At 43.1% G+C, this 19,057-nt stretch overlaps 1 protein-coding gene across 1 annotated transcript in view; it reads left to right on the top strand.

The window, feature by feature from the left end:
* The window catches only part of MYO10 (myosin X), a 226,701-nt gene that overhangs the window by 171,975 nt on the left and 35,669 nt on the right, over positions 1 to 19,057 (top strand). Inside the window, exons 20-21 of the mRNA XM_012642778.1 lie at positions 16,866 to 16,990; positions 17,086 to 17,200. Of these exons, the coding sequence (XP_012498232.1) occupies positions 16,866 to 16,990; positions 17,086 to 17,200 (240 nt within the window). The remainder of the gene's footprint in view (positions 1 to 16,865; positions 16,991 to 17,085; positions 17,201 to 19,057) is intronic.

The raw sequence follows: 19,057 nt of genomic DNA, 5'->3' as shown, positions 1-19,057 counted from the left end.
GCCAGGCTGCAGATGGAGCCAGTGTGACGCGTCACACATTGGACCCTTTCCTGAAGTGGGGTGCTGGGGGTGGCAGAGGGGCACCCAGACTTAAGCAGCCGGCGTCACACGGCTCAGAAGCCTGGCCTCACAGTCTGGGTTGGATGCCATGGAGCTGAACCTTCACCGCCCGGCGCCCACCTCTCCGGGAGTCCAGTGTGAACAGTCCTGGAGGGGTCCCCAGGGTGGGAATAACCTGGCCTTTGAGTGTCGCCTGACCTCCCGTTTCCTAGCAACTCCCAACTGCTCGGTGGAATATTTTGTGGTGTTTCTAATTTATACTTAACAGATATTGGCTGTGATCTAAGGCTGGCTAATTTCCCATTATGACTTGCAGGCAGCCACTTTACTACATGAATAAGCAAGAGAAAGGGCTCCTAGGAAGCTGAGCTCACCAGTAGCCCCGTCCCACCAGGCCTTCCTGCCTTCTGGAAAGCACAATTTACCAAGGACTTGCCAATAAATTACCATTTATCTCAGAGCAGACGGCATTGAGCAGTTTTCAAGGAAAATTCTCCATTTGATTTTTTTTTTCTAGTATCTCAGTATATAGTTGTCAATATTTATAAGTCCACTATATCTGTGATCACAGAAGTAACTCTTATCTATATATTTTTAAGCACATGGAGAGTGGTCACTTCATCTCAGTTCCTTCCTGTAGCAATGGGATGATGGGGTGGGGTGATTTCTCAGGCCCCTTCTAGCACCCCACTAACCAGAACCTGATGACATCATGCCCTTTCTAATATTTGACATGTTTGGTGACCAGGTGTTGGACTCATATTTTTCCGAGTTGCCATTTTCACACTTTTTGTGACAGTTCAGACTCCTCAGTCCTAGTTTGGTTCCTTCTTTATCTGTCTTGGAGAACCATTGTCTTTCTCTATATCGTAACTGAAATTCTCGTGATTATTATCTAAACAGACTTACACTCCCCCGGGGGCGTGTCTCATAATGCTGTTAGCGTAGCATCATAAAAATTGTCACTCTGGCAAGGCATTGCGAATCTCCCAGCTTCGGACCTCGAGGACTCTGGCGCTGGGTGCAGCTCTCACTGTCCTCCTCCTCTCCTGCTCTTCCGCTCACCCGGCATCCTTACCGCGGTGACACAGCCCTGGCCATTGTAAGCGCCACAGCTATTTTCGCATTTTAATGACCAATTTGGGCCTCGTTGCCAGTGTCTGCAAAGAGAGACAGCCGCCCTCCTAATTTGTATTTCTCAGCATGATTTTTCGGAGCGAGAGTGAATAAAGGGGGTGGTGACCTGCTCAATATGGTGGATGGAGAAGTGGAAATAGAACAGTGATGAATAGAGCCAGGACTGAGGTTTAGTTTAGCGAGATAGAAAGGTTTCGTTAGGTTCATTAGCTAAAACGGTGACACGTTACACCCAAGAGGGAGGCTGCTCTGTGAGGCTTTCCAGATGGGATTGATGCTGAGGCCTGAACCTTCCGCTGTCTGGCCAGGGCTTTCAGTCTGACTGGGGACAATTCTTTAGTCCGTGCACGCCTTTCTCTTTCTCTGAGTTTTTCTGAAAGTCTCTTTGAACATATTTTGATTGACTCTTAGGGTCCATTTTTTTTTTTAATGTCGAATTACTAAACCCTTAATTTTAAATTCACACAGCCTATTCGAAATGTAAAGTTTGCCCCTGTGATCCCATCTGTCATCCTTCCGGGATGAGAGAGCGAACTTGGCTCTGTTCCTCACAGGGACCTCTCAGCCCCACGTTGCTCTTGGTGTTCCCATCAATCCCCTTTGGAATTTCATTTTTGCCTTGCTTCAGTTGCTTTACTGGGGAGCCTTAAGAATTGTTTTCTAATTGCAGTGTAGCACACGTATAAAAAAGTGAGTGCTGCAGTCATAAGTGTCCAGCATTGAATGGTCCCAAAGTGGACACGGGCATGTATCCGTGTCCCCGGTGGGGGAGGAGGCGGGGAGCTGTACAGCCCCGAGCTGGTGGTCTCCGTAAAATCCCGGGGCTCACTGGCCTCTGCTCCCTCCGTTGCCAGCCTTTACTGGGACAGCATCCACACTATCTCTGTCTCACGTTCCACAGGCTTGCCGGACAATGCCAAGAAATGCACTGTGATTGATTCTAGGACACCTCTGTGCCAGCCTGGGCGGCGGCCTCCCCACTCGTCACTGACTCCCCCTGACCCCTTCCCACACCCCTGGACCTGATGTCAGCCTTCCCACGCCAGCCCGTGACCTCACCTGCCGTTAGCCAGCACGCCCTCCCGCCCCCACCGTTGCTGTCAGTGCTTTCCTCTTTGTTGGATCTCACCGTGTTTTGAGTGCTGTGCTCCTGAGACCCCACCCCGGGTCGCCTGGGCTCTGGCTGCTTCAGGTGAGCACATCACCTGCTGATCTCACCGTGGCCAGGAAACCTGGGCTCCTGTCTTCTGTGTTTGGTTCTTACTTATCTGGCCTGGGTTAGAACTTGCCACTGCCCCGTGGTGTCCATCTGGCTTTGGCGTCACGTACCAGCTTATGTCACCACCGCTGACCTCCGTTCCATACTGATTTGCCTTCTGGATATTTTTGAGCTCACAGTATTAACCGCTAAAGAATTTTGAACTGTACACCAGCCTTGGAGTGTCTCTACAGATCTAGATCTGAGAGCTAAGCTACTTCACCATGGGGTCCCCTACTTCCCAGGGTTAATGCATCCCTTCTTCCACGGTACCTCTTCCATCTGCCAACAGACTGTATAGGTGTGTCACATACACCCTCAGTCTTCCTCCAGGTGGACTGCAGCTCTTCAGCAGTAGGACAGAATAACTCTTCCAACAGTGGCCTATGCATAGCACACTGAATAAGAAACATTTGTTTGGAGGCTCCACAATATCAGGGCTTCAAGTCGGTGGCATCTGCAGTTTTCTTGGTCCTTCCTCAAGGTTGCAAAGTGGCTGCCATAGCTGCAGCCATCACATCCTCACATAACACTGTCACTCAATTTTTTTCAACTTTTTTGAGTACCTGTTATGCTTTTGGGACACATCTCTGAATAAAACAAATGAAGGTCTTATCCTTTTAGAGTAAACATTAATCCTGGAAAGAATCAGGGTTGAGCTAAAAGGGACTCCTCTCGGGGGTTCCTCTCCTATTAGGAAGGAAAATCTTTCCCATGAGCCCCTTGGCAGTTTGCCTCACACCTTCCTGGCTTCTCTGCTTGGTTCTGGGGCCAGGACTGGGTCCTGTGGCTGTCTCACTCCACAGGAAGCTAAGAAAGTGAATACCTGGCACAGGTGAATGAGTTTGCAGGGTCGGCTTAGAATGATCTCATCCCCAGGATAGCTGCCCTGAGTCCAGTTGGAGCTCCTTCAACGGGGGCAGCTGATGGCCCCCACTAGGGAATAAAACTTTAGATGAAGAGCCAAGTGGGGGGAGATGGAAAGAGAGACTTTCTATACAAAAATGTTTGGATTTTATCTTGTGGACATTTAGAGAGTTTTTAACAGGGACATGATATCAGGTTTTCTGAATAGACATTTCATGCCTATGATAGTTTTGCAGAAGGATTTAGGTAAATACACTTTCCTTATCCATTGAGCCTGATTTGATGTTAAACAACAGAAAGAGAAAGAAGTCTAGTACTTTATGCAAAATTACTGAACAATATTATAATAATGGTAGATTTGTATACACACTAATATGAAGAAATATCTTACAAGCATTACTCAAAATTGACATCAGTACCTTTTAGAACACTTCTTTAAAAAAAGCCAAAGAGCAATTTTTTGTTTTTTATTACCAATTCAAGGGGGACTAGTACTTTTGAAAAATACAATAAAAACAATGCAGCCATGTCAGATGGCCATAAAAGTTCCTAAATGTTTATTCTCACTTTTGGTGTCGTCTCATCGTAGGTGGGCACCCATCCGGGGCCACACTTGGAGTCCTCTTGTGGTTTTCCTGCAAGGACAAAGATCACAGAAGCTGGACACAGGTCCTCGTGCCCAGTAGTTATGTGACCTTGGGCAAGCCACTCCGCTTGTATCTGTCTCCGCATATTTAATAGAATAATATTTCTGTCTTGCCCAGTGGCCTTAATAGGGCTCTTTGAGATTTAATTAAGATGAATGAAAATCCTTGGTACATACTAACCCATATTTAGATATTTGGTGTGGCCAGGTATGGTGGCTCACACTTATAATCCCAGCATTTTGGGACGCTGAGCTCAGCGGGAGAATCGCTTGAGCCTGGGAGTTTGAGACTAGCCTGGATTCACACAGCGAGATCCCATCTCTACAAAAGATTTTTAAAAAATTAATTGGGTGTGATGGTGCTTGCCTGTAATCCCAGCTACTCAGGAGGCTGAGGCAGGAGGATCGCTTGAGCCCGGGAGTTCAAAGCCACAGTGAGCTATGATTGCACCACTGCACCCCAGCCTGGGCGACAGTGGAAGACCCTGTCTTTAAAAAAACAAAATTAGGTGCCATTATATGCTGTTTCACTTTCAATTCAGGAAGGAGACCATAGGTTTGCTTTCAGTGTCGCAGATTAGACATCAGCTCCACCCTTGGAGATCCAGGGGTTCCCCCGTTGCAGGAGTGGGTGCCACGGGAAAGCCCCCAGATGCCTTGTCTCAAAGAGGGAGTTGGTGTGGGAGGAGTGAAGCTGGAGACCTGTCCTCAGGGTTCCCTGAAAAAGGATCTCGAGAGGGGGAAGGGAAGCCAGCGGAGTGCTGTGGTCCATGCATATGGCCATCCAGAGAGGAGGGAGAGGAAGGCAGAGCCAGAGCCACAGGTGCAGGGTGTCAAGGGCAGGAAGCCGGGGAGGAGTAAGAATGCAAGGAAGAAGCTACGTAGGAGGGCGGGCTTGCGTTCTTAGAGGAAACATTCGACCGAGTGTTCAGATTTTCAGGCTGTTTGTGGGTTTTGGAAACAAGTTTGTGGCAGGGCACAGTAGTAGCCGAGATTCAGATGAGTGAATGTCCCCCGGACAATTCCAGGGAAGGGCTTGTACTGAACGCTGAGAGCTGTTAGGCATAGCCTTCCCAAGCATGTCCTTGCCAGTTCTTGGGGAACAAAGGATCGGTGTGTATGTGCCCCATTTTGGCCTGTGTAATCCAGCTAATCTGGCTTTGTTACCCATTGCCCAATGTTGCTCTTTTTCATCGTTCCCACATGCACCGAGGATGCCGGCTTTGACAGTTGAAGAAAACAAAAAACAAACTTAATGTCCTAGGAATCTTTGGGGTATCTTTGGAAACTAAATACGAATGTGTCAGGAAAAATGAAATTAATATATGTTGCTTGAGAATCAATGTCTTGATCTTGAAAGATATTTCATCTTTTATTTGACATTAATGGAAATTCTCCATGTCTGATTTATTGAGTCATTAGCCTCGTGAGAACTCTTCATGGGGCTTTTTATTTCATATTATTTCCGTGAACATTGTTTTTCATCTTTGAATAATAGGTAATGTTTTGGGTGAGAAGTAATACGTTTTAGTCTCTAAAGAGAACTTGACAGTTCATTTATGTAAAACATGCTCCAGGTATCAGACAAATGCAAATAGAATTATAATTTTAAGCCTCATTGTTCTTTAACTTTTTAAGTCCTTACAAAGTAGAGGCCCTAATTTCTTAGCACAACACCGTTAAGCAGAAGTATAATGTGAGCCACATAATTTAAATTTTTTCCAGAGCCACATTTAAAAGTATAAAAAGAAATTAGTTTTTGTGAAATTAGTTTTAACAGTATGTGCTTTTAATTCAGTATACCCAAAATATTGTTATTTCGATAGGTAATACATTTCAAAATTACCAGTGAGATATTTTATGTTTTCTCATACTGAATTTTTGAAATTGGCCAACTTTTTCTGTAACTGGCAAAATAGTAAATATTTTAGGCTTTGCTGTTGTATCGTGGAAGTGGTTGTAGACAATGTGTGGCTGTGTTCCAATAAAACTTTATGTACAAAAACATGTGGCAGGCTGGATGTGGCTGGCAGGCCGTGGTGTGCAAACCCTCGCTCTAACTAAATGTGTTATCTTCTGTGGGTTTTATTCCTCAGAAGTTGATTTCTATTTTGGTCTGCTACCAAGATAGCTATTGTGAGGAATTTCATTCAGGACTATTCAGGAAACGTGCACCAGGAAATAGACTCCATTGTTAAATAATGAATACTCTGGAACTGCAGGAACTCCCCGACTCCTGAGCTTGCACCTTGCAGGAAGAGCAATGTAGCTAGTGGGTGTGCAGGGCTGCCTTGGCTGGCATGCTGCCTAGATATTGAAGCTTGGCTCTGCCAAGTGTGAGCTTTGTGGCCCTAGACAAGTTAATTAACCTCTCTGTGCTTCAGGTTGTGCGTCTGTAAAATGGGGATGATAATAATACCTACCTCATAAAGTAGCTAAAATTAAATAAAAGCTAGCCTAGTGCGTGGCTCATAGTCAGTCCTGAGGGTGTTAGCCTTCGTTATTCTTTCTGCCACTAATGCTGCTGCTAGTAGTAAGTACTACTTGTTGTTACTACTAGTAGTATTAGTACTGCTGTTACTACCACCACCACCACAGAGATTCATACATACAGACCAATCCATGTACCTTAGAACAGAAGCATGTTGACTTGATGGACCGCCTACAGATGATCATAGGGCCATTCACATGGTGTCACTTTGGACTTGAACTTGTCAGTCAGTAGAGGCGCTACTGCACTCTAGGGCAGCTTTGACAGGATTTGCAGGGATTCTAATATTAAAAGGCTTGAGTGCCTGTTGCTCCTCTGTCCTGTGATGTGGCTCAGATCGCTCATATTCTTTGACCCTATTTAATGAAAATACTAACAGCCACGCTATTTTTATTCTATTAGAACATAATAGAAAATTGTCAGCTTTAAATCACTAGCCTTCTCGTTGTCAATGAGTACTTTCTGACCGATTGATTACTATGTCAATTAATATCGATTGGACATTGACATTTTATAAACTGGGAGCTGAGGGAGTCCAGAAGTGTGATGTTTTCTACAGAGGAAAAGCCTGTCCCACACAAGGCACCTTACTGGTAATAGCATTTCCTTAGAAGTAGAGGGGGAGGGAGACAGGAGGAGGTTCTAACGCTTTGCATTGGAGTGGTCATCCTTTAAACCAGTGGCCGTCAAAAGTACAGGACTGCGTTCACCATGGAACAGAGGATTCTTGGGGGACGGGGGATGGTATTGACAGAAAAGTCTCTGATATAGAGACTCCATGGTGCTGCTTTTTTATTTCTTAGGTTGTCTGTGTATCTTCTTTGGTGACGTGTCTGTTCAGATCTTTTGCTCGTTTTTAAGACTGGGTTATTTGTTTTCATATTGTTGAGTTTTAAGTGTTCTTTGTATGTTTTTGATAGTCTTTTTTTGGATATGTATTTTCCAAATTTTTTTTCCAGTCTGTTGCTTGTCTTTTCATTGTCTTTATAGTGTGCTTCTAAGAGAAAAAGTTTTTAATTTTAACGAAATCCAACTTGCCAGTTTTTCCTTTCATGTACCATGCTTTTGGTGTTGTATCTCAGTTATCGCCAAATCCAAGGTTACTGAGATTGTCTCCTATGTTATCTTCTAGGAGTTTCATAGTTTTGTGCTTTGCATTATATACATAGGTCTGTGATCCACTTAGGGTTAATTTTTGTGAAAATAGTAATGTCTGTGTCTAGATTATTTCTTTGCATATGATGTCCAGTTATTCCAGCACCATTTGTTAAAAAAAATACTATCCTTCCTCAATTAAATTGCCTTTGCTCATTTGTCAAAAATCAGTTAATTATAGTTTTTTATATCTATGTACAGTTATATAGATGTGCTTTTTAAATCAAAAACCATTTTCATTTCTTGAAAATCTGTAACATAGGCAAACCTGTTTAATGTTAATTAAACAAATATGTTAGAAGCAGCTGTAAACAGAACCATAATTTTATTTATGCAATACACCAGCATACGTGAGTGTATGTCTGGTATGTCAAGTCTGATGCCAGGCAATTTAGTGAACTCAGAAATTTATAAAATTCAGCTCCTTCCCTGAAAAAATTTATAATCTGATGGGGAGTTCACGTGGATATGCCTAATGGGTGTCCAGAAATATGTGATGTGAAAAAGAGAGTGATCAGAGTCACATCTAAGGCTTGTCACAGCGTGTGCTGGGAACCCAGGGGCGAAGAACGTCACCCATGGCACTGATCTGATGCATCAGGAACAGTTTTATGGAAAAAGGAGCATTTGAGAGACACCTAAAAGATCCATCAGACTCAATAGTTAGAGATCGCAGGAGAACGTTTCAAGTGGAGAGACTAGCTTCAGCTGAGGCGAAGACAGGAAGTGGTCATTTTAGTCAAGAAACAACTAGAATTATCTATAATTGGACTAAAACATAGGGTTTGTGTTAGGGGTATATTGACTGGGAAGGTAAGTTGGAGCCATACAGTGGGAACATCGAATGTGAAATTGCAAGCCTTTGTCTTCATTTGGCATATTCTGGAAGTTTGCGAACGGGGATATGATATGACCAAAGCTAAGCCTGAGGAAGGTTTGCTGTATGTGTGTGTGCATAGTATTTATTTTCAAATTTTTCCTTTCCCATTAAGTATTTGAGGTTTATGTGGCTCTGCGGTAAGCACGACAGCTCCCAGCTTTTACAGAGGGTGAGTTTTCCTTGGTTAAGGTGATAACCGTACTGGGTCCCAGGAGGGGTGTGGTTTGAAGGCTCTCCTAGGTGAGTGAGAAATTTTCGCACTCTGTAATCTGACCTCCAGGACTGGCTGACTCACCTCGCCAGGATGGCAAGTCCTATAACTGCTTAGCTTCCTGTGCCTGACCCGAAGGGGGTTGCCTCTTCTCTGGGTGAAATTAGTTTCTGCCTGTTTTCTAAAACTGTGAAAATTAGCAAGTGGCAACAACTGTGTAAAATGTGTAACAGCCCAAGAGGGAAACGACTGATGTAAGTACAAAGAACCTTTGTCAGTAGTTTTATTGACTTTTGTTTAGTGCCTGTTCAAGGTCAGGAACATTGTATTGCTGCGTTAGTAACTGCTTTTGAACACTGTCCAAAGCATAGTAGACTTCTTATCCGATGATATTTATGTACCACTCTTGAGAGTTTGTTGTAGCAAAGAAAGCAAAGACTGAGATAACTTGCAGAGTCCTCTTTGTGAATTAGTAAGAAGGTGGGCATGGGAGTCCCGTGGTAAGGTTTTCTCAGGAACTGTAGGACTGGGAATGGTATTTTATTAGCATAACATAATTGACTTTGGGTAAGCGCCTATAGAATCTTTAAATTCTTAAAGTTGAAGAGGGGTTATCAAAAGGTAAAGTTTGTTTGACGTTGAATGAGGTAGAGATATATCCCATAATGGTAATGCAAATACGCATGCATATACCTAACATATTAAATCCTCTCTGTAAGGCTAGTTGCAGTCCTCCCTGCCAAATAGTTACTTACCAAATAAAGAATCCTGCAATGGCTCTTTTTACTAAATAATCAACATATTATATATTTCTTAGGATACCGGGGACTAGTCCTTTATAATATGGTAACTATGTAATGAGTCTCTCAGTTGCAGACCTAATGTATATATGTAAATAAAGTTTAAAGTATTTCACGTAAAGCAGGTCAGGATCCGTTTAAAAATACAGCATGGAAAAGTAGAGCTCTTTAATTAATGTTAGAATTTTATACCACTCTCTTTGAGAAACAATCTACCAATGTGGGTTTTTTTAAAGGCTTACAAGACGAAGTTTAAAAAAATTAAAAAAAAATAAACTACTAAGTTAGGATGTTTTTAATTGATTAAAATAATAATTAATACTTAGTTTTACATAATCTCCAAGACATTTTGATCACATCAAGTTTTTAGACTTTGAATAAATTACCTCCAAAATAGGTAGGAAAGGACCCATTCTAGAAATAAATTATAACTTGTGTTCAGAAGCACCTGGATGAGTTGCCACGTTGTGTCTGGTATTTGTTATTAAAGTAAAAGTGGTCATCATGAAATACGTCGTCACGCGCCGGCGCATTGTGAGGGATGCTCGTTGTGAGTGGGTCCCCTGTCCACTGGTGCTCGGAGGCCGCCCTTAGCGGGCACCCAAGGAGGAGGGACGAGATACAAGGGGAGTCAGACCCCAAAGTGGGTCAGAGAACATTTGAATTCTTGGTCAGTTATCTGAGATTGAGACGCAAACTAGACAGCCTGTGATCATCTGTGTCTATGAAGTAGCCAAAGTTGGATTTGCTCAGAGTTTGCTGCTTGATTTTCCAGATGTCCTTCATTCACTAGTTATGTCCATAGGCAGATATTTGGCTGAACTCACAGTGTAGCAAACCAGTGTCTCATCAGTGTTGCCATGGCCCTTACAATTGTGATTTTTAAATCACTTGTCTTAGATGAAGTCAGCACCTGCCAAATTGGTTCCAAAGACCCCTTCTAGTAGTGAAATATTCAGAGAACATCTCTGTGTTTCCAGAAAACGGCCTGCTACTGGGACGATACGATATGGAGCACACTCTATGCCTGGATTCCAGCTGAATCTTTTCCCTAAAGAAGTTTTCATTCCTCTCAGAATTATATGCTGTGGAAATATATCCCAGTTTTATAATATGTCAGTAGGAAAATAAATTTGGTGCATGCAAGTTTGATTCGCATACTAGTTTTCAGGAATGTGAAGTTCTTTGAGGCATACTTTCCTACTTGCTTTATTTCAGCAAATATTAAAACTGGTTTGAACAAGTCATTTGACCTTGCTCACTTCCAGTTTCCTCATCTACAAAATGGAGTAATGTTACTCATCTAAGCCACCCCATCAGGGTTTCTGTATTAAAGTGCTCTGTGAATTGAAGGATTGCTCTCCATTCCTCTCACACATAAACAAAGGGCATGTGATTGCTGCAAGGCTGCTAAGCAAGGATTTGAAATTCCATGTGTATAATCAACAGCAGATCTTTTTGAGGATAGAATAATAGAATTATTTTTTTAAAAAAATTATTTTCAAAAACATTTTGATGGTTGTTATCTTAGACTTTAAAGATAATAGATATTTCTCATGCTTCATAAAGTAATTGAGATCTATTGATTAACATCTACAAAAAGTCATTCTAAAATGAAGGCAAATTAAATGCCTTGTTAACGATAGTTACTGCTGTTGAGGATTAAATTTAACCTTGAGCGTCCTTCCCATCAGCCAAGGCAAAAGGGAGTCTGATGCATTTTCTACTCTCTTTTTCACTTTTGGTTACCATGTTTATTTTTGGTTTATTTAATCTTGCTTTAATTCATTCTTTGGCAGAAGGAAGGTAGGGCATAGTAAATTACAGAGAGTTATATAGGTCTCAGTTTACAAAATCACAGTCAGATAAAGCATGCCATTTCTGCTAAAGAGAATCATTGTTTCCCTTCAAACCAATTTTTAAAAAAAATTTGGTCTCCTAGATCCATGTTGGAGTGACATGTGCAAGGGATGATGGCAGAGTGGAGTAAGACTCAGTTATGTGCCAGCCTCACCTCCGTACTTGCCCCTCCCACTCAGTACGGTGAACAGTATCATTATTGTTCTCTCCAGGAGACGTCAAGGTGTGGAGAGGCTCCCTCCTGAGCTGTACTGTGGGATTGCCTTGCGCTGCAGTGCTTAATCAGCATGTGCATGACTTCTGCCTTCAGGGAGTGGAGAGAAGAACCTTCTCCCTCAAGCTCTGGCTGGCCACTGGGCAAACCCAGTGACCCCTGTGTGGCTGGCTGGATTCCTTCCCCCCACCCCCAGTCCGACCCCTTCCTGGGCTCTTCTCAGGATTCCTCAGTTAGTTTTTATGAGATTCTCTAATGCTGAAAAGAGTTAGAACTTCAAGGATCCACAGATGATACACTCACTCTATTTTCGTTAATGAAATAAGTACAGATTGAATGTCCTCCTAGCACAGGCAGGTGACTATTTCCAAGTCCACCATCACACCCCTTATTGTCATGCAGTATTTATGCAATTATGGAAAGCTAGATAACGTTCAGGTCAATGGGATTCCTTCCTGCGTAAATGCATGTATTTCTGTCCTTGGTTGTAAAGCCCCTGCCACTGGTCTTTGTGTCCTTAGTTGTCATCACCTTTGTTACCCCTTTATTTAAATTTTAAGCTGCAGGAGGTGAGGTTTGCACATAATTGATTTTTGTGGAAGTTTTTGCGTGCCCTTTTATTAATCATTTGTATTTATCTAGGCATTCTGACATCTTATTTTTTCAGATTGAAGTAAAAGAAGTTTGTTTTGTTTTCTTTTCTTTTCTCTTTTTTTTTTGGACACAGAGTCTTGCCTGGGCAGTAGTGGTATCATCATAGCTCACTGCAACCTCAAACTCCTGGGCTCAAGGGATCCTCCTGAGTAGCCGGGACTACAGGCAGGCCACCACACCTGGCTAATTATTTATTTATTTATTTATTTGTGGTAGAGACGGGATCTCTATTGCCTAGGATGGTCCCGAACTCCTGGCATCAAGTGATCCTCCCGCCCCGGTGTAATTATTTTTGGTAGCATTAAATTATCCAAAGTGTGTCATTTAAAACGAGATATATTTCCTCCTGTCTCCAGGATGCAAACTTTCTCTTGCATCCATCCCTTCTCGTCCACATTAAATGCCCCACTGTCAGCCTGGCATTTGATAGACTCGTTTTTATTTTTAACACCTTTTCTGAGATATAATTCACCTACCATATCATTGATTTGTTTAAAATATATACCATTCAGTGGGGTTTTTTAATATTCACAGATTTGTGTAGCCATTACCATGGTCAATTTCAGAACATTTTCATCACCTCAAAAAGAAACCCCTTCACCCTTTAGCTACCCAGGCCCTGTATCCCCATCCACTGTGGCAGCCCTAAGCAATCACCGGAATCTACTGTTTCCATAGACTTCCCTATTCTGGACATTGTGTATGAATGGAATCATGTGACACATACATAGTCTTTTGCGACTGTGATGGGCTTCTTTTACTTACTTAGCATGATGATGTCAAGGCTCATCCAAGTGGTAGCATGTGTCGGGACTTCATTCCTTTTTATGGCTAAATAACGTTCCACGGTGCGGATACATTCCACATGTGTTTTCTCCATTCACCAGTCGATGGACTTGGGGTGTATTCCACTTTCAAGTACCCTCACAGACAGCAGAGTCTTGTCTCTTCTCCCTGTAGGAGCTCCAGAAGCCATTCTGTATATGATTTTTTTTCCCTTATGAAAAATATTATTTTTAAATGTCTTCAAAGATACATAGTCCTACAGACATTTTCATGTTATGTATGTGACTACTTTTTTTTAGTGCAATCTGATTTTTTCCCGTTTTTCTGAGCTGGCTCTTCCTCCCATCACCCAAAGCAGTGTCCCCTACTCAGTAACAACCTAGCCTGTATCTTTCCACGTTCTCTGTCGTCATGTGAACATCCCAGAGTGTACTTACACAAACCTAGCTGGGATCGCCTACTACACACCTGGGCTATATGGCGCTCCTGGGCTACAAACCTGTATAACACGTAATTGTACGATACTGTGGGCAGTTGTAACTCAGTGGTAAGTATCTGTGAATCTAAACCTACCTAAACATAGAAAAGGTGTAGTAAAAACATGGTATTTCAATCATATAGGGCCGTTGTCATATATGTAGTCCGTTGTTGATGGAAATGTCATTATGTGGCACATGACTTTATATTCATACACATATACATAGATAGAACAGGGTTTTTGTAGGAGAGGTCTTTTTTTTTTTTTAATTAAAATGAGATTGGTGAACATACTTTTCTGTAGTTTGCTTTTCTCACTCAGTAATACTTTATGAAAGGTCCCAGAGTCAACTGATGTGTCTTCAGTTTGGTCTTTTTTTTTAATGGCTGCGTAATATTTTATGATGTGGTATTGGAATGTACTCAGCCGTCCCTCTGGGCATGGTCTTGTTTCCAGTGTTGGCACTGCCACCAAGGGGCTCCTCGTCTAAGCATGTGCATCTCCCGCTCCAAGCCTCTTTATCTGAACACGACGACCATCAAACAAGCACTGTGCCCATCTTCTGCCCAGGTCCCTCCCCACCTCCTCCTGTTCTGTCTCTGCTGGAGGACTGAACCTGCCAGGTTCTTTTTCCACCTCATGGCTTTCGTCCTGCTTTTTCTCTGCATGGCATGTCCCTTTTTTCCAGCACTTCAAGACTCCAAGCTCTGGTCTGAATCCATGCTGTTCCCATCTCCCTCAGTATTTTTCTCTCTCCTGTGTTCCCAAGGAACTTAATCTTGAATATGGTTTAATATTAGGCTTTCTACTATGTAAGTAGTGATGTCTGGTGTACCTGTCACTCTCCTAAACTTCAGGGTCTTTGGAAACAACATCCAGCCCCAAGCTTTTTTAAATCTTCCCCAGAGCATGAAACCTTGCATATAGTAGGTGTTTAATAAATATTCAGTAAATCGATCAGGCTCAGATTCCCGTGACTAAAATTGCCCTGGGTTAAGGCTGTTCCTTCCAAAATCTCACTAGTTTGTTGCCATCAAAACCTCACTGTTAGCACACTGCAGGCAGTCTTTGTTGGAGGGAACTCGAGTTCTGGAAAACTAGTTATCAGTCAAGACTGGAGTGCCTTAGCGAAGTTTTGAAAGGCAAAATGCCTTTAAGTCATTCCTTTTCCGGCCTCCAGCTGTGTCATCTTTAAACGTTCACTTCACCTGAAAAGGAAATTGCAGCTGAAAAGAGAAGCACCAATGGAAATCCAGTTCCCCCCTGGTGATGCGGGTAGGGGGAGGGGGTGTTTCCCAGGGCGACAATCTGCCTATAGATCCCCTTCCCCTGGTTAAATTACTGGTAAGGGGCAGACACACAATCGCAATAGGAGCCTGGAACTCGTGGCCTCTCCCAGTGGCTCTCTCCTTCCCCTCCCTGGGCTGTATCAAATCCTACAACCACACCACACTAATTAGCCCGAGAATGGGGTTGTCATGGCGACCGGGCACTTTTTAAAGCACAGGAATGGTGTTCATTATTGTTCCACGTCTTTAGCTGTGGGGAAAAGGTCAGTGTGGCAGTTGTTTTCCATATGAATTTTGGCCCGAAAGCCAAACTGAAGGTGGAATGTCCCTCAGAGAGACGGGAAGATGGTGAGTGTGGCTGAACTTTTTGGCTGGGGAGGCCCTGTTGGTAATATCTTTTAGAATGTTTTAAGAACTCAAGTGCCAGGCTAAGGGATTGTGCGGATTCTGTTAAATAGACACTGGAAGAAAAGAAACAAGGAATAAAAAGAGTGGGTCAGGAACAGCGAAAGCTTCGGAGATAGAGATATGTAGATTAAAGTCTTTGAACATCAAAAGATTAAATATTAAATTTAGAAGGTTTCTCTGATATTATGAATTTAACAAAGTTGAGTAAGTCTGATACTTTATTCGGTGTTCATTTTATGTTAGTTCTATACTAGTCTTTGTAGATTGCTACTGGTCAGATTATATTTGCACATAAATATAACAGAAGCATTGTAACCAAATACCTTCAGAACGTGCTTTTCTTACTTCTCTAGGGATAGTTTAAATGCTCAAGACTTAAAAACCAGAGAGCCACAGTTCTTTGGATGTTTGCCCTACTTTGTTGGCTGCACTCGGTTAGAATACTGCTAAGTAAAGAAAATTTGACCACAGTGTTTGTAGAAGAAATTAAATATGAGAGAAGTCAGCCTGCTAGAGCTGATGGCAGCTATTCCATCGAAAGTTGTAAGGGAGATTTGCAAAGCATTGTTTAAATTTATTTTTTGCCAATGTTGAAAACGGGCAGAGTAACATGGCTTTAAGCCTAATTTTTGTTAATGACTGACTGCAATTTTAGGAGTCACAAATTAAGCCACTTTGCATTTTTTTGTACTTTTTAACAGTGACATCCTTTGGCACTGTTTTTCAGTTATTTTATTCACAGTTGTGTAGGATAACAAAATACAGATCAATCAAAGAGTGGATTAAAAAAACAAGTCACCATCCAAAAAGCCGTAAATGGGAAATGGCCCACTTTTTTGCTTTGCCCTGAAAAACTCTTGTGCTGGCACCAATGCCAGTTTGTTTGAGAACTGAGTAGATAAAAGAACACATTTCAGAACGTTAAGTCTTGGTTTGATTTCCTCGGTCTTCAATTTCTATGTTCTTGGGCTCACTTTATTTAGCAATCATAGTATGGAACTCAAAATAAATGGGGTATTTGACTAGAAATTGAGCAAATTTAAGTTCTTCATTTGTCTCTTTTCTCCACTGGGGCTAGCACTGTTGTCTGCCTTCTCCATTCTCCTGTGTGTGTGTGTGTGTGTGTGTGTGTGTGTGCATGCGTGTCCCTCACTGGAGCACTGTATTCTTTAGCTAAAAAATGCCTTTCAATGCCTTTAAATTGAAATTTAAAAAGTAAAATAAAGTGATATTTATATGACACTTTAGATTCTTTGGAAAAATTGATTTAAAAATGGTGGTACATTTATGGTATTTGTAAGAGAAGTTTGAACACGAATGTTAACATGAAGGACTTATTGGTGTCTTTTAAGATATGGTAATGGTGTGGTTATATTAAAATATGACATATACTAAAATATTTATGGATGAGAGGATGTGATGGCTGGGGCTTTCTTCAAAAAATATAAGGGGAAGGAGTAAGTAGGTACGTGGAGGGGGCAGCGTTGCCATGGGTGACGGTGTTGAATGGAGGTGATGGGTCCACAAGAGTTCATTTTCTGTTCTGTGTTTTTGTGTAGATTCCAATTTTTTGTACGTGTACAGAGGGTATAAGACAGTGGTGAGGTGGCCTTACTAACTCGTGGTGTCTAATCCCATCTTATCCGTGTCCACCTTTTTTGCATGGTTTAGATGCCAGACCAGTTTGACCAGGCAGTTGTGCTAAACCAGCTGCGGTACTCAGGGATGCTGGAGACCGTGAGAATCCGCAAAGCTGGGTATGCGGTCCGAAGACCCTTTCAGGATTTTTACAAAAGGCAAGAGGGAGCTGAATGGATCCTTTTTCTTTTCAGAGGGATTGGGGAAGGTGGAACCATAGCAGAAGGCGACACTGTGTGTTTTTATGCCACAGGTATAAAGTGCTGATGCGGAACCTGGCTCTGCCCGAGGACGTCCGAGGGAAGTGCACGACCCTGCTGCAGCTCTACGATGCCTCCAGCAGCGAGTGGCAGCTGGGGAAGACCAAGGTTCGAGTCTTTTGTCTGCCTGTTACTGTTTCATTTGAAGTCCTTGACTCCTCAGGGACTCTGTTTCGTTAGGGAACACGCTGAAACTTCTCATCCTAATTGGAGTGTGTGTGTGTGTGTGTGTGTGTGTGTGTGTGTGTGTGTGTGTGTGTGTATTCAGGCAGTCAACAAATGTTAAGAGATGAGTGACTCAGTGTCATGCACGTACTAGGCAACCCCCTACGTCTACGAAGTAAAAACCCAGGCCCTTGTAACTTTCTGCAATTCAAATGCTGGCTGTTGTCCCTGCAACCACAGCAACTATTGAGTGAGAGACCAGCAGACAGTCTGAAATCCTATAGGTTGCAGAAATTCAGTCCAGAAAGTGAAAAGTAAAATCCACTTTTGAACACGCTGCTGTGACGGCAACCCCTAACCCCGTATTCCAGAAGGGAGCTGGGTAGTGTGCAGTCTGGCCTGAACACCAAAAATTAGCCGTGAAATCAGTTGTCTGACCTCTTCTCCCTACATCAGGGAACTGCTGAAAATTGCGTTTGGCTTTTCACTCTTGTTCCCCACCCACCTCCAATAACGTATCACATGGGAAGGACAGAAATGTGACTCTGGACACAGAAATGCAGGCAGCTGGGGTTGGCCTTTGAGGACACCTGTGTCCTGAAAAGTAAGAGCTGATCCTTGTGCCCCCACATGTAGTAATGCAAAGTCCGAGAGGTATTTTAAAGTTTTCATTTACAGTACGTTGTTTTTAACCAAGGAGTATCTTTATTTAAAAGAGGGGGGTGGGGAGAGAGAAAAGGAGGCAGGAAGAGCAGGAGGGCAGGTGGAAGAGAGAGAGACCCGTATCTTGCAGTTTGACCAACACGAGATGGATAACACGTACTTAGACATCACCCCACGGCCACTCAGCAAAGGGAAAGTCATGATACTCTAAAGGAATGTTTAACTGCCAAGGGATTTAAGATACAAACATTTCACAGGGTAGAGATGGCATGCAGAGGCATTGCCTTCGCTCTCTATTGCCCTGTAACATGTTACTGCAAACTTTGTGCCTCTAACAACGCACATTTGTAATCTCGCAGTATCTAAGGGTCAGAGCTGGAGCGTGGCTGAGCCTGGTCCTCTGACCAGGGTCTCAAAAGCCTGCAATCTCCGTATCTTAGGGCCTCATTCTTTCTGAAGCTTAGGGTGCTCTTTCAAGCTCACTTGTTATTGGCAGAATTCCGTCCCTTGTGTTTGCAGGGCCGAGGTCCCATTTTCTTTCTGGTTGTCATCCAGGGCCCACTTGCAGCTCCTAGAGGCTGCCTAAGTTCCTTGCTGTGCAGCCACCTCACAACGCAGCAGGTCACTTCTCCGAGGCCAGCAGGACAATCTCCTGCTCCAGTCTAAGACAGACAGAGTCTCATTTAATGTAATCACAGAAGTGACATCCCATCGCCTTTGCCATATTCTGTCGGCTGAAAGCAAGTCACAGGTTCCGCCCACACTCAGGAGGATTGAACAGGGGCAGAAGGCACTGGGGGTCACCTGAGGGTGTACCCGTCCCAGGTTGATAGGCCTCTCTCCTGGTATCTCACTCTCCACTCCTGCCTTAGCCAACTCATCATTCAGGTCTTGCCTTAGATATAGACTTTGACGAGAATCCTATTTTTTTTTTTCTTTTGAGACAGACTCTCTGTTGCCCTGGGTAGAATGCAGTAGCATCATCACAGCTCACTGCAGCCTCAAACTCCTGGGCTCAAGTGATCCTCCTGCCTCAGCCTCCTGATTAGCTGGGACTACGGGTGCACACCACCACGCCAGGCTAATTTTTCTATTTTTAGTAGAGACGGGGTCTCACTCTTGCTTGGCCTGGTCTGG

The sequence above is a fragment of the Propithecus coquereli genome, unplaced genomic scaffold (assembly GCF_000956105.1).
Source record: "Propithecus coquereli isolate 6110/MARCELLA unplaced genomic scaffold, Pcoq_1.0 Scaffold100, whole genome shotgun sequence".
NCBI classification, from domain to species: domain Eukaryota; kingdom Metazoa; phylum Chordata; class Mammalia; order Primates; family Indriidae; genus Propithecus; species Propithecus coquereli.
This window is presented reverse-complemented; position numbering and strand designations above follow the sequence as displayed.